General features: G+C 41.2%; 2 protein-coding genes across 2 annotated transcripts; both read right to left on the reverse strand.

Annotated features, from left to right (window-relative positions):
• Window positions 1–1004: 1004 nt before the first annotated feature.
• On the reverse strand, window positions 1005–9854 carry LOC126374244 (protein sneaky). The gene is made up of 14 exons (XM_050020757.1): window positions 9783–9854; window positions 9463–9686; window positions 8916–9035; window positions 8319–8490; window positions 8074–8214; window positions 6413–6665; window positions 5591–5716; window positions 4880–5131; window positions 4056–4268; window positions 3415–3623; window positions 2488–2630; window positions 2058–2177; window positions 1306–1491; window positions 1005–1265 (listed from the first exon to the last, which is right to left on the reverse strand). The coding sequence occupies exons 2-13, from the start codon at window positions 9554–9556 to the stop codon at window positions 1334–1336; spliced, it is 2001 nt and encodes a 666-aa protein (XP_049876714.1). The 5' UTR covers window positions 9557–9686; window positions 9783–9854; the 3' UTR covers window positions 1005–1265; window positions 1306–1333.
• Window positions 9855–10323: 469 nt separating this feature from the next.
• On the reverse strand, window positions 10324–14634 carry LOC126374234 (uncharacterized). Its single transcript, XM_050020745.1, has 5 exons — window positions 14526–14634; window positions 13889–13998; window positions 12620–12765; window positions 11885–11999; window positions 10324–10458 (listed from the first exon to the last, which is right to left on the reverse strand). The coding sequence occupies exons 1-5, from the start codon at window positions 14632–14634 to the stop codon at window positions 10324–10326; spliced, it is 615 nt and encodes a 204-aa protein (XP_049876702.1).
• Window positions 14635–15198: the final 564 nt, after the last annotated feature.

Below are 15198 nucleotides of genomic sequence, written 5' to 3' on the forward strand. Positions count from 1 at the left end.
GAACAACGCCATCTATATTGTTTTTTGTGAACGTAGAACGTAGCCTGGAAAGTCCCTTACAAAAGCATACTACGGAACGATTGAGCATATTTTTTTTTAATTTATATGTTGTGACTATTGTAATTTTAATGAGCTTATAAAGTTCAAAATCTTCACTGGTTTGTTTTTATTAACTGGATATTCAATAAAATGTCATAATAATGGCCCCGATTCCTGCAGACACCGCCTAATTTTATTTTAAGTTATATCCGTCATTTTCATATCCGTCGAAAAGGAAAGGGACGGATGATTCACAGCTCTTAATTTTAGGAAGAATGAGTAAATGAATGAATAACCCGGGCGAATCAAAAAGGTATGTCGCTGGTATGCAATCCGTCTGACGTGCTGTCTATTTACCTGTGTCGGGTTATTGACTGATGTAAAATTTTTAGACGGTTGTTTTAGATTTGTCCTTAAAATTGACGTGTGTTCCATAAATTTTATGCTTGTCGATTACCCGTCCTTTTCCTTTTCGGCGGATAAGAAAATGACAGATATAACTTAAAATTAGAAGGTATTTACAGGAATTAGCACCAATATATGTACCTATATAACAGTTATGTTAGCGCAACAAATATGTAACGTAACAATAGAATACTCTGCGATAGAGCGGGCCCGTATTTATTGTAATCGGCATTTAACGCTACCGATGGATGCTAGGCTGTTTTGTTCCACTCTTCACAATAAAATGTCTAAGTTCTCTATACAAATGTATTGAATTTTATAAGACTAATTATTTACTAAACGATCGATAAATAAAATTTGATAAATTTACTTTTTGTGTTTATTCTATAAACGTAAACGTGTAATTCGATTTATTAAGGGTCTCGCTAAATTCAGACATCTATTATTCTTAAAAGTACTTTTATAATAAGACTGTATGAGAACAACTCATGCTCGACACTACGCAACCCCACTCGACGCATATTGTGCCGATGTAGTTATATGGTCTTCTATTCCTCGCTTTGGATGTTCATCAATTCATCTCTTTGGCTACCATAGGATTTTCCTTGACACCTTGGAGCTGCAGAGGTGAGCCATGGTTCCTTCTGGACACCTTTTGATTAGGATGGTGCGACATGGTCCCTTCTTAATACATTGGTTGGGTGGTTCAACATGGGTCATTCTTGACACCTTGTGATTAAGGTGGTGCAACATGGTTCCGTCTTAACGCATTGCCATTAGGGTGGTTGAACATGACTCATTCTTGACACCTTGTGATTAGGGTGATGCGACATAGTTCCTTCTGGACCCCTTGTGATTAAGGTGGTGCGCAATAGTTCCTTCTTGCCCATCAATACCGCACCTGGTCATCCTCGCTGAGCGAGTCTACGTCACTGAGTTCGGCCAAGCTGGGGTCACAGGCTAGGCACAGTCTACCGACCTCGGGCCAGCACTCCTCGCAGTATACGAACGGACACTTCGTCAGCATACACGAATGCCAACCTTTTTCTGTAAAAAAATAAGTGTTACGTCAAGGGCAATTATTATCTAAAGTAGTAGGGGGGGGAGGGTAGTAGTAGGGTAAAGTAGTAGTAGGTAGGGGTTGGTAAACTACCTCACAGCCCACACGATAGAAGAAGAAGATCTAAAGTAGAGAATCTATTCTTGGACCTAAGGAATCTCCATTTGATATCGACGCAGAATATGACATCCTACACATTTTTCGTTACGGTGTCACTAACACCCTGTAGCTGTTGTGAATGAGGACTCCTTCGACGAGTGCCTGCGTGCCAGTACGCAGAGAACTGGCCACCAGCGGGAGTCAAGTTGTATACTGAAGACTCATGGCTGCGTGCGCAGTAACAGGAGACACTCCATCAAGAGCCGGAAAGAGTAGTATATGAAGAACTACCGTACAGAACACTCGCCAGCGTAGTAAACCATACAATATGATGTGTCTATAATCAAACAGCGCAATAATAATACGATTGTGAGAATCAGAAATCGTATTTACCTATAACCGTGATGCTCCTTAAGCGCAAATAAGCAACAGTGCAAGAGTAGCAGCTACTCACGGCTAGCATTCCTGGGCTGGGTCTGCCCGCAGATAAGACACGTCATCCGCGCGGCGGGGAAGACGCGCAGCCAGCCGAGCACTTGCGGAAACTTGATCCGCAAGCTGAGTAGGTTCTCCCCTGCAAGTTATCTGCTATATTCTATCTACCTACTCAGCCTGTATCCAACCACTTTCACGTCATCTTTTCTGGTCTAGGTGTTCAAGGCGTCCAGGACACTGTTTATACATACTTCATTAACTTAAGCTTTGGTTTAAATAAAGTTGTAAGAAAGGCCAGGTCAAGAGCTGGTGCCTACTCGAAACCGTTTAGCATGTCTGATCATTTTGATTTAAAAAAAGAAAGTACCACCACCAATGTGTGTCACCAATGTTCCATCAATCTCTCTCTCTCTCTCTCTCACTCATCAATGTTGGTGTAAATCTTTTACCTGACAAGTAGTGTGCGCGAATCGCTTGCACGGCCTTTCTGCGCACAGTCTTCTGAATCTTGACGCGTTTCTTCAGGATATCGTTGTAGAGGTGCAGGACACGTTGCTTCTCGCGGCGAGGGTAGAACCAGCTGCAGACTAGTCTAGAAGTTTTTGTTATGATGGTTTCATACACGTATTTATAATTAGGATTGAATGAATTTACATCTGGCCGCATAGCATTTGTATTTTCCTATGCTTCTATCCTTTTCCGTCACTCAGAACCGTCATTTGCTAGAGCGAGATATTGCGACTGCGGTGGCATGCTACCACGCGCTTTCGCATTATACTGTTAGCAAACCAGGGGGTTAAAATGGCCACATCGAAGCAATTCATCTAAGAAAGCAATATTGCTATTTGACATTTGTGTGCACTGCGCACTTACTTTATTGCTTTTTTAGATGAATTGCTTCGATGTGGCCATTTTAACCCCGCAGATGCCAAAAGAACGGGACAGCGTGCTGTAAGCACATGCGGTCGCACTCCCGCTCTTTACTCGCTCTGGCAAATGACGGTTCGTGATACGTGACGGTCGAGTGATAGAATGGGATAGAACATCTCTTATACGTCATAGGGGACCTGTAATGCCGTGTGAACGTAGCCTTACGATACCGTTTAAGTAAATAGTAAAATAATAATAATTTTATTGCCAAAAAAGTGGGCACAATTCTTTCCTTAACATAGCTTAGTATTAGACACAGATATAAATAGGTAGGTACCATAGCTGACTAAGTATAAGAATACTTGTATTACAGCCTATGATGCCTCTCACCTGGATATTTATGTTACGTTAAGCTAGTATACATACTTATGTTATCGAAACAAAGAAATACAGAAGTTTTTAATGAATGGCTTATCAAAACAAAAAGACAAAAATGAATTTCTAACCTCCTCAACCTCAGAGTATACGGGTTGATGTACAGGAGCAGCAGTATCCAGAGATACCCGCCGTAGATCTTGAGGAAGTATGTGGTGGGCATGGATCGCGGGTGCGGCAGGCAGGCGGCGTTGGTGACGGAGCGACGCACGCGCCGGTGCGTGTTGAGCCCCGCGAGGATCATGCGCACTGCACCTGCTAGCAAGCCCTTGCCTTCCACCTGGGGGAAACAGGTTTATCATTATATATTATTAAATCATCTTATCGATTTCATGAGCTGATCAATGAACATAAAATGTCTCTTCTATCATGTAGGTTGTGAGGTGGAGTACCAGCCTCATCAACCCTGGTGTCTGGGTGACTATTGAGCCGCCAAAGGTCCCTGACGTGGCTCATATAACGACTACTTACTTACACAGTAAGTAGTAACCGGGACCAATGGTTTAACGTGCCTTCCGAAGCACGGATCATCTTCCTTTTGGACAATCAGGATCATCCTGTAATGTCCTAACCAAACTAGGGACCACAAAGTAATTTGTGTGATATGTCCCCACTGGGAATCGAACCCAGGATCTCCGGATCGGTAGCCTAACGCTCAACCACTGGACCACGGACGTCACGGAGGTCACGGAGCTATGTAAGTTCGGAAAACCTGTATCTCCAAGTCGTGGTCCCCGTGCTGAGTGACTTGCACCTCAGCGTGCTGCCTGACGACGTCCAGCGCCTCGTAGAACAGCCGGTCGAGCATTACGAACGTCGTCGCCGTCACCATCTCCAGCATCACCTTGAGCACCTGCGTCACTATCTTGTTGCGCTCCGCTGTGTACGCCAGCGAGTGCACGTCCACGTACCTGCTTCTTTCCATCTGGAATGTCCTTTGCGCTTAGAAGAGTCATCACTGTACCATACAATACAATCTTTATTGTATTTAACACCGAGAGAGATTATTTACTATGGAATTTGTATAAAAAGTTCCTGTGCCGACATAGAAAAACGCGACAAAATGACGCACTTATTATTACATTTTTTATTACAATTCTTAAGTACTTAAGTTAAAAAAAGAACTAAGTTAACTAAGTTAAGTTAGAAAAAGGAAAAAGTTTTTTGCCACCTTTGTTTAGATCTGTCTTTATTTAGTAATCAGAATTTCATAATATATCTTTGACTTAGGAAACTACCCAATTCGATGAAAATTGCGCTCTCTCTAGCGCTCTCCCGTTTTTTACAGGCTTAGAGGAGTAAAGAGACCACTTATTAGAGAAATACCTACTTACACCACTACTGTGGCCTTCGGTTAGTTCGTCTTTGGAAAGTACTCGAAGTTCGTCTTTGGAACGCCTCTGTGATTCAATCTGATCCAATGTGGAAATTTTCAACCAAATCGGTTCAGCGATTTAGGATAAAAAGGTAACAAACAGGCTTTCCAACTTAACACAGAACGTCGAATACGTAACATAATTTGAAAGGAATACTTACCTTTTTCAAAGGCAATAGCCTAAATTTATTCTTCAGATGCCTTTTAAGATCGATCCTCTTGAAATAGCTAGTGATGTAGACATTATCGTGGTCTATCCTGGTAAGGTAGCGGTCGTGGTAGGTCCCTGCGGACACTAGAATGCGGATGAACAGGAGAGCCACGCACACGTTCACTGCTATGATTACGTGTTGCATTATTATATGCTTCTCTTCGAACGCATGCATTACCCGGTCGCCTGTTTCTTTTGCATCCTGTTAAAGAGGAGTTATGACGTCGAGTTCATGCTAGATATTGGTGCCTAATCGGGCGTTCACAAACTTATGACAACTCTTAAATTAGTGCCGACCTTCACTAAGAATACGTGCAAGAAAGAGATGATGCTAGTTTTAGTCCTGTCAAATTAAGTTGGTGGACTATTTTATGGGTAGATAGCCCCACTTTTATGAAAATGGTCATAAAGTTGTTTTTTCTGTGAATCCTCTTCAAGGGATAATATCCTGGCGCCACCTTGTGGATGGGTTCGGATCACCGCTGCCTTGCGATGTTTGAACATAAACTTATTTTTTTGCGATCGAATATGATTTGAAAGTTGAAAATCAAGTGCTCATAAGTATTTTGCGAAGAAATTGTACTTTATTTCCTCTAAAAAAGATTTAATAGCCCTGAATAATTTTTTTCCCAAAATAAGCGCGTAGATTACAAATTCATACCTGAATGTCGGCCAATTCGTGAACCTCATTAACTTTATACTGCAGTTGGACGTCTTTGAAGCTTTTTGTCAGTTCGCGTTTTGCTTTTTCTAGGTAAAGGAATCCTTCGCCAAGACCTGGGTCCACCTGGGTGAACAATATAATTTAAGACGTGTATCTGTGCAGGGTGCTAGTGACACCGAGGGGGATGATTCAGCTCATGTTTCTGAGTTAACAACAAGTGGAATTTTCCATCGCATTTTTCAAAATTTCCCAAAAGTGGCGAATTATATCGAGGGTTACGTTTCGACCAATAAACGCAGCGTATGCTATCTACGTGGAGAGACGTCGTAAGTAGGGCTATTGGTCAAACCCCACGATATACTTCTCGACGCCCGCGCTGTATCGTAGTTCTGTATGCAATGAAGTATTTTTGTATTGTAAAGGTTTGTGGCGGCTTGAAAACTGCCGCCACGTCTGCCAATCAGCGGTCGTTCCCCGCCCGCGCGCACACGCGGGTGAGAGACAAGATTTTAACATTACGAGATAGGGTGCAAAAAAAGGAACTGGCTTCATGACTGGTTGCGTCTAAACAATAAGTGTGCGCTATTTATGGTGAATAAATGATTGGTTAAGAATTAATGGTGAACTGAGGGAGGTGTAATAAACGTCAAAAATTGTGTTGTGTACTGGAACGTACCCTACTGAACGTGATGACAGGGGCTCGCACCGCTGTCATCCCCAAAGGTTTAAATGGGAGTGGCCCGTCATGGCCTTTGCACTTTCCACTGCTGGCAGTGGGACCTTATAGGCTAGACTATATTAGGTACTAAACATACCAACCTCTTTACTACTATCGCAGACGCTAGGCCCAGCAATGATGTACAGGATGTTGCATATGTAGGTCAGTTTCATGGGCCAGCAGAGCGTCCACGCGGCGTACCGCGGGATGACGTATGAACAGTGGTCGAAGGCCGCTCTGAACGCGTTCATACACACCGCCACGGCGATGGTCAGCTGGTCGTTACACCGGTATTCCAGCTTCTTCATGTAATTCTTCCGGAATTTCTGCTCCTTTGAGTCGTTTGGGTGTGTTCTGCGGATATGCTTTTCGGTGTAGTCCATTTGTTGATGAGTCCAAACCACAAGAGATGAAGTCGCTAATCGACAATTCTTCGTCTTACATCTGACAGATTTTTTGGAATTTGAATTGACGTTGTGGCATAGAATAAACTATGGTATAATAAAACAAGGAATGGTCAAAAGTGACAGCTAACATTTCAAGGTTAGCCGCGCTGACGTCAATAGCAACAGGGTGGCCATATTGTAAAAAATAAATTACCCACGACTAATGTTTACAAGGCAAACTAACTTAGTTTAACTTTTAGTAAGATTTACCGACAGTTTTAATGATTTTTACATATGTGTCAAGTGATGTAATTAAGTACGTTAGTCAGTAATTCGCTTAGTTTTCAATAATAAAATTTGCGTCCTTGGAATGTTGGAGATACCAATTTAATGGTAACACTCATGTAACACTTACGTCATCAAATGACTAGTAATGGCGGCTTTTCATAGCATTTAGCATACGTTGTTTTATTATACCATAGAATAAACAATGTCACTACGTATAGAAAGGACACTCAATTTGAGCTTGGAGCGAGCTTGATTTTCTTCACCCCCAAATATGGTCACTGTCTATTGCAACCTGTAAGCCGTTAACAAGTAGAGCGCGCGCAGCTGGGTTTCGCTCGCACGTATTGGATAAGGCGGCTCACGTTAAAGTCTAGATTTTTGAATGGAATGTCCGAGCTATGGTTTTAGTAAGATTGTGATGGAAACATACTAATCTGTTAAAGTTAAAAATTAAGCTATGACGTCATCAATAAACGTGATTTTCTTATGAACATTCGTAAATAACTCAAAAAGAAAATTGAGATTAATAGGTTTATTGTGCATCTGATCTGAGATTGATTTCTATTCTAAATTAGAGTTTAGACACAAGGTGTTAGTGACACCCTAACAAAAACTTTGGAGGATGATTTTGAGATGATATAACTCAGATATATCAAAACAATAATTGCGAAGGATAATTCCACTTGATATCAATCTACTCGGAATCAACTCCCAATGTTTTCGTTACGGTGTCACTAACATCTTGTATACGATTTATTTTCATCATCATCATCATAAGCCCATTAACGTCCCCACTGCTGGGGCACGGGCCTTCCCTACGGATGGATAGGGAGATCGGGCCTTAAACCACCACGCGGGCCCAGTGCGGATTGGTGGTTAATAACGACTGCTAATGCAGCCGGGACCAACGACTTAACGTGCCTTCCGAAGCACGGAGGAGCTCGAGATGAATACTTTATTTTTTCTATGGTCACCCATCCTATGACCGGCCTTTGCGAAAGTCGCTTAACTTCAACAATCGCAGACCGAGCGCGTTAACCGCTGCGCCACCGAGCTCCTCATTTATTTTACTATTTTATTTTACTTACTTATATTTCTTCTCAATGGCATCAGACCGGTGAACGTTGGCAAACATATCGTCGATGTAATCGTTCACCTCTCGACTAGTCCTCAGTTCCCTCATATCCAACATCTCTGCCTCGATCGGGGCCGCCACGACTGCTATAGACCTACACAATATCTTTTTTTCTTAGTAAACTATTTACGGGTCCCGAAATTTTCGGGATCTCGTCTAGTTCATAAATCTTGTTGGAATGAAATAGCAGGTACTTACCTAAAAGCGTCTTTAACAGGTACAATGTCGTCTTTCATAGAAACGATGGCGCTCTGGAAAGGCGCCTCCATCAGAGCGAACTTGGCCATGGACAGGTTATAGGACAGCTGGGTACTGCAGGAGAATACTCGCACCACCTCCCGCGCGTTCAGACCCAGGTTCGTGATCGGACCTTGCAAATAAAAGAACATAAAACATAAACAGCCTACATACAGAGTGTTAGTGACATCGTAACGAAAACTTTAAGGAATGATTCAGACCATGATACTGAGTTGATATCAAGTAGAATTTTCCGCCGCAAAAATATGGAACTGAAAATAATCAAAACACACCAAATTTTTTATGAATTTTGTGACAGGAAATTCCACTTGATATCAACTCAGAATCATAGTTTGAATTATCCCCTCAGTATTCGTTAAACTTAACAAACTTCGATTCGGGTATTTACGCACGTACTTTATACTCTTTGTATATAAGTTTTTTTTTTGTCGTGACTTATTGTAGATTTGCCGCGAATGGCATTAACTGCTTGGCCGGACAAATGGGGAGCGCTGAGGGCTCTCATCCTCGAGGGTGTATAAATGGTTTACTAGTTACCTGCAATAACATAAGTGAGTACAACCGCCTTCAGCACGCCTCGCCCCGGCTTGCCACAGTACATGGGAATAGCCAGCATAGATATGCACCTTAGTTGCCTGCAACTCGCATTGCCTATAGCTGAAACACAAGTAGTAATAGTAACATCAAATACGATTAGGTATAATTGGTATGGCGGGCGACTTTCAGTCCCAATATCGTCCACCTTATTTTGTAAACTAACTTAGTATGTAATTTTTGTTATTAACCTAAAAAAAGTGCTTAAAATTCGTGCTTCGGTCGCTCGTGACTTGATATGTAAAATTTGCCAAGTCTGATGATTCGTTGATAAGTAGTCCAAATCTATGAATATATCTCGCGCATGTTCATTATCATCATTAATTTAAGAGCCACGCTCTTGTCGGTGTAGCATTCTCCATGCTGCTTTTTTAAGAAAAATAGGGCAGTGGTTTCCTTCTTGCCATCTGCCCCGCAGGACTCTGGCCCAGAGAAGTGTATAGTTTTGCGAATGTTAACATACTTATATATAACCAAAGCAGGTACTTACCTAAGATTAAGCTTAGCGCTATAGACTGAATGATTCCCAAATAATGCGGGAAAGGTATCTGATCCAACAAGTAGTCATTATACAACTGCCCCATGGCAAATCCTCCGAGAAACCCAGCCACCTTCGCCCAGTCTGGCCACCAGATTATGTACCATATCTTCTGTACTAGAAGACGTACTTTATAAAGGTATTTGCAACATTTAATACAACACCAGTTGCTACATCTACAAAGGAGAAAACACATTTTATTTTACGTCTACTCTTGTAAAGATTTTAAGATTTATTTTGACATTTACTAAGCAGAAAACACTTATTCTAACCAGTGTCAAATTGTTATGAAATCTTTCATATGTATATTTTTTTTTATTAAGAAAAAAAAGATTGAACTAAAATGCCTGGTTACTTGTTTTTATTTTTTCTTTTCTTCTAAGCATTTTCTTCTTAGTGGTTAGTTTTTAGCATAGAGCAACACGGGCGCGGACCGGCTTTTTAGGGGTTTCGTACCGAGACGGGAAAGGACTCTGCCAACTCCATTAGGAATCACAAATAGATACATTTATATATTTGTGCAAACATATAAATGTATTTACATAACGGACGTACGCGGCCGTACACGTACAGTGATGAGCAATAACATGTATCCACTTTAAAACCATGTCGCACTATCATATTTGACATTTAGTGAGACTTACGGTTTAATTTGTCAAAAAAGTTAATGTGAAATGGTATCAAAGTGTATATTAATGCTCGTGACTGTACGTATCTTAAAAATGTACTCACTGTAAATAAAAGTCCACTTTACAAAAGCAAAGTATAATGTATGTCGAATAAGTAAAAGCAAAATATAAGTAATTGAATAAGTTAGAACAGTCCGTATTCGAGCTGTTCGCCCACAGTGAGGTTGGACACGAACTGTATGTTCTCTGCAACCTCGTTGCAGAGCGCTGCCAGCCCCGTCAGTCGGGTGCCCTCTGGAGCGCTGAAGTTGTATACCAACTGAAAGAAATACGATTGCCTTTGTCTTGTGTCTCTGCCATTAGGGCGTTTACGGGTGTGAGTCGTGGCCAGATCTTAGAATTGGTCGTTTCATGATGTGCTCGATCATTTCATGAAATGGTCATATTTCATGTGAATGAATATGAAATGTGAATGAATTTGAAAGTTAAACGTTGACGTTTTAAAGATATGGTCAACTTAAGTTGGCTATGTGAACATTTCATGAAATGGTCGAAAACATCATGTATGATCAATTCTAAGATCTGGCCACCGACATACTTATGTATAAAATATCAATCCGGACCGCGGAAGTTATACGTCTACCACTCCAATACAATATATGTAATATGGGAATCAGGATTAGAACTCTCAGGAGCGTCTTATGACATTCAATTTGTTCATTGGATCGAGGAGGCCATTGCAGTTCGAGACGTCTACCGTTAGAGATGGCTATAGTTAGAGACGACTACCGTTAGAGATGGCTATAGTTAGAGACGTCTACCGTTAGAGATGGCTATAGTGCTGCAAAGAACTTTAGGCTTTTAGCCCCTATTTTAAGACTAGACTGTTAAATAAAAAGCTTAGTAGGCTAAAAACCTATAAAGCCATTTAGTACTTGCGGCTAGGCTAGGGTTAAGCCTATTCAAGCCTATTGGTTATAAGCCTAAAGGCCTTAAAAAGGCCTAACCTTGTTTAAGACTAATTTAATAAAATAAGACGCTCAAAAAGCCTATGAAGCTCTTAGACCTTAAGGTTATTTAGGCTATACATACAGTCCCTTTCTCAAGTAAAAAAAAGTAAAAGTGTGGGTGGGTACAACAAACTTTAAAAACATATATACCTACACAAACACTGTGAAAAATTGATTTATTGTTGCACAACTAGCTAACTAACTATGAATATTGAAAATAACTTCTTACTATCAATTAGTATGGAAATAGTCTAATAATTATAGTAATACGTAACAGCACGTCCCGTCAGCCCCATACAAATTACTTACGCCAGAAGAACCGATTTTTAAGGCCAATATCATGTGTGAATTTTATGTAGCTCCAGTAATATTATATACATACGTATCGAATTGATAACTCCCTTTTTTGAAATCGGTAAAAAGGCTTTTACTAAAAAATGATAATAAAGACTCCAGTCCCAAAAAGCCTACTACTTTAAAAAAAGCTATAGGCTTTTTAAAAGCCTACTACATTAAAAAGGCTATAGGCTTTTTTAAAGCCTACTACTTTAAAAATGGCTAAAAGTTTTTTAAAATGACGAAGCTTTTAAAGCCCTATTTTACTGGTCTAGTCCCAAAAAGGACTCGGTAGGCTGAAATTTAGGGCTAAAAGCCTAAAGTCCTTTGCAGCACTAGATGGCTATATCGTCTCTAACTATAGAGACGACTACCGTTAGAGAAGTAAAGAGACATTACCGATAGAAATTCGTCGTAGGTGATCCATCCGTCGTTGTCAGTGTCGGCGGCCGTGAACTTCTCCTTGCGAGTCTCCATGGAACTCTCGTCACCCAAGCTCTCCAGCACAGCCCCACTATACATACAATTTACACCGTCAACCTCGTAAACTAATAATCCTTAACCCTAGGTATTTTCGTATCGTAGCTTTTACAAATGGGTCATTCCATGGGGGGGGGGGGGGAATCTAGCTCAAGAGCAGTTTCGGCCTTAGTCATAGAATAAGGTGGGAAGTGACCATAGTAACCACCCGTGACCCTGACGCATCTAGCCCGACGGACAGGTGGGTGTAATAGGTGATTTGGGTGGTGCGGAGCAGAATAGAAAAACGTTTAGAAGCCGTATTGGGTAGTTTCCTAGGTCAAAGATAAAATAAGAAATTCGTACTTTATTATTCGTAGGCAGACCCCACCATCAGATGGGAATAATAAATGCCAAGGAGAGAGAGAGAGTACTTTATTATTCGTAAAGATTAAGTACTAAATAAAGACAGATCTAAAGGTGACAAAAAACTCTTCTTTTTCTATTTAACTTATTACGTTTTTCTATGACAGTTTGCTTAAAAAACGTTCCATGTTGCTTTTTCATAAATTTGACATAAGTAGTAACTTTGTGTTTTGACGTTTAGTCGTAAGTAACTGATTTGACTAGTCGGAAACTATCCTATTTGAGGGTAATTATATGAAATGTACTAACAAGTCGTCGAAACCAAGCATGCCGTTGGTCTGGTTGTCGAACAGCAGGAACAGGCTGTGCAGGTTGGCGATGGTGACCTCGTTCCACCCCGGGAACCGCTGCACCACCTTCTGCATACTCCACCGCCGGTCCTGGTCTTTCATCTCCTACGCACAGTACGCACACCACATATAACGCCTTAGGTAGATCTTCGAACACCGGTGGTCGATTTCATTACATCATCATCACTAATTTAAGAGCCACGCTCTTGTCGGTGTAGCATTATCCATGCTACTTTTTAGCAATGGTTTTCCTCTTGCCTTCCGCCCCGCAGTACTCTGCTTGACGCGAGTGGGATGGCGCCCAGAGTAGTCTATTCCAAAGCCGTAATAGGACTCCTGTCCTCCGCCTCTGAATAGATAGTCGATTTCATTACGTTTAACGCAAAAATATCTTTGTCTTTTTGCAAATACATTGTTACAACTTATCTACGTAAGTTGGCGTCACACATATAAGTTCTAAGTATTCTGGATATTTGTAAAAAAATCTAGGATATTTTTGCGTTCACGCTATCGACTTCCGGCACACCCCGGACACATCACACAAACAACTTCGTTTTACAGAGACACTACACATTGATGATATTGTACACGCGCATCTATGTGTGTCACGTCTGACGCCCGTACGATTCAAGCCTAAACTAGAAATACATAATGTTCGAGGGGGCTGAGGTAAGCCAAGCTCAGACGCCGATGGGGAGCGGAGAGTTGCCGTTCTTTACGTAGCATTAAATCCTTATTCTATGCTTCCGGTGTTCGAAGAACTACCCACACATATTACACTACTTACATATGAATGTTAAAGCAATGGAGTGGAGTATCTACTTTTACTATCCATGATTCTGTCAAACACTATAAGTTCTTGGTAAGTATATCTGTGCGATTACGCCGGTATTTATTGCTCGATAATTAAAACAACTTCCGTTTTCCGACCACTGAACTAATTAGATTTTTGCCTACCTACATTTGCACACAAAAAGGAAGTAAAAGTGTTGCCACCTACGGCATAATCATAAACAGCCTATATACGTCCCGCTGCTTGGCACAGGCATCCCCTTAATCAACCGGAGGGGGTAGTAAATACGGCAACATATTTTTTTTGGAACACAACACCCCTCCCATCCGGTGTAATTAGGTCTGTGCACGGTAGTGGGATCTACCTACATGCAGACTTTTTATTTAACTACTTAATGGATTTCTATTAAGTTGGTAAAATTGTATTATTAAATACTTGGTTGTACTGGCGCTGTTCAGCCAATCGCTTGTAGAACAAGTCGACCAGCTTGTCATAGTCGGTCTGCGGGTGCGTGTCCACTGCGGTGGCTTTCTTCACCGGTTCCCCTGATACCACGTCAAAATGGTTTGAGTCACAATGTTATTTTTAGCGGGGCCGTGGCCCCTTGTGGGGTAGGCAGAGCCACAAGGTAGTCACTATTGATACGAAGTCTATTGAGTCGAAGTTGTTGGATATGAACCTTATGGTGACAAGGAATCAGCTTATCACATGTCACCCATAATAACAGTCCATCATGTTGGAACGGACACAATCCCTCTATCGGATTTTACGACATACCCGGGAAGACAAGCGGCTAAAATTGTTCTGTTTGCAATCGCTCCCTGAACAGCATGAAGATATTGATATTTTAAATTTGCAGAGTGAATAGGTAAGTACCTAATTTACAAATCTGCCCCCGCGGCACTACAACCGCAAATTATATCAAGGGCTTTGACCAATGGCGATACAGCATTTATCTGCGTAGATAGGATCCGCTGTCTCTATCGGACGAAGTCTTCTATATAATTAGCGTAGCGCGTTTATTGTGCCTATTGGGCTGTTAAGAATATAAGGTAAGTATGTAGGTACTTACCCGTTGCAGTGAAGTCCTCTTGCCTGTAAAAGCAGATCGGTTTCCTCTTCACGGGATATTCGAAGAACCTGCCTAACCCCGTGAATATCGCGCTCACTTGATGGCCCATACTTACGTGATTTTTTTATTATTTGAAGCCGATTGAACACAATCAACTCACAAATATTTTCGCTCGCTAAGATTTGACAACTTCATTTTACAGAAACGACTAGAATTCGAATCTTTTTGGTTTATATACGTACGAAGTAGTATGTACTTAAATTAAAAACCTTTGATTACTTATTATTTTTGTTTTTCCCTTCTATATGTATGTATAAAGAATACTTGGTCTTCGGTATAAAGCGAAGGTTGGTGGTAAGGCTGGTAGAGGAAGACCTAGGACGGAGATGTCCTTAGAAAATGTTCAGTACGATCTACTCTGAACCGGCGTGCGTGTAAGTATGAAACGATCGATGAATGTGGAGGAAGCAAAAGAAGTTTGTCAGGACGAAGCAAATGGAATTCCATAGTCTCCGCTTACTCCGGTGGGAAATAGGAGAGAGTAAATGTATGTATATACTTGTTTTTCCTTCGTTTTTGGAGTTATGGTTTTCGGATTGTTAACACCATAGCCATACCATCACGCCTCTAGCCCCGAAGGGGTAGGCAGAGGTGTATAGTATAGACCTACACC

The sequence above is a fragment of the Pectinophora gossypiella genome, chromosome 17 (genome assembly GCF_024362695.1).
Source record: "Pectinophora gossypiella chromosome 17, ilPecGoss1.1, whole genome shotgun sequence".
Taxonomy (NCBI): domain Eukaryota; kingdom Metazoa; phylum Arthropoda; class Insecta; order Lepidoptera; family Gelechiidae; genus Pectinophora; species Pectinophora gossypiella.

Bases quoted from the DNA above. Each gene is read 5' to 3' on its own strand.
- LOC126374244 (XM_050020757.1), bottom strand. From the start codon at position 9,556: ATGGGGCAGTTGTATAATGACTACTTGTTGGATCAGATACCTTTCCCG. The intron at 8,491-8,915 runs GTAACTAGTAAA...TTTATTTGCAAG, and splicing joins ACTCACTTATGTTATTGCAG to GTCCGATCACGAACCTGGGT. The intron at 2,631-3,414 runs GTTAGAAATTCA...AAAAACTTCTAG, and splicing joins TATACTCTGAGGTTGAGGAG to ACTAGTCTGCAGCTGGTTCT.
- LOC126374234 (XM_050020745.1), bottom strand. From the start codon at position 14,634: ATGGGCCATCAAGTGAGCGCGATATTCACGGGGTTAGGCAGGTTCTTC. The intron at 13,999-14,525 runs GTAAGTACCTAC...ACGTGGTATCAG, and splicing joins AGAGGACTTCACTGCAACGG to GGGAACCGGTGAAGAAAGCC. The intron at 12,766-13,888 runs GTATTTAATAAT...TACTGTGCGTAG, and splicing joins AACAGCGCCAGTACAACCAA to GAGATGAAAGACCAGGACCG.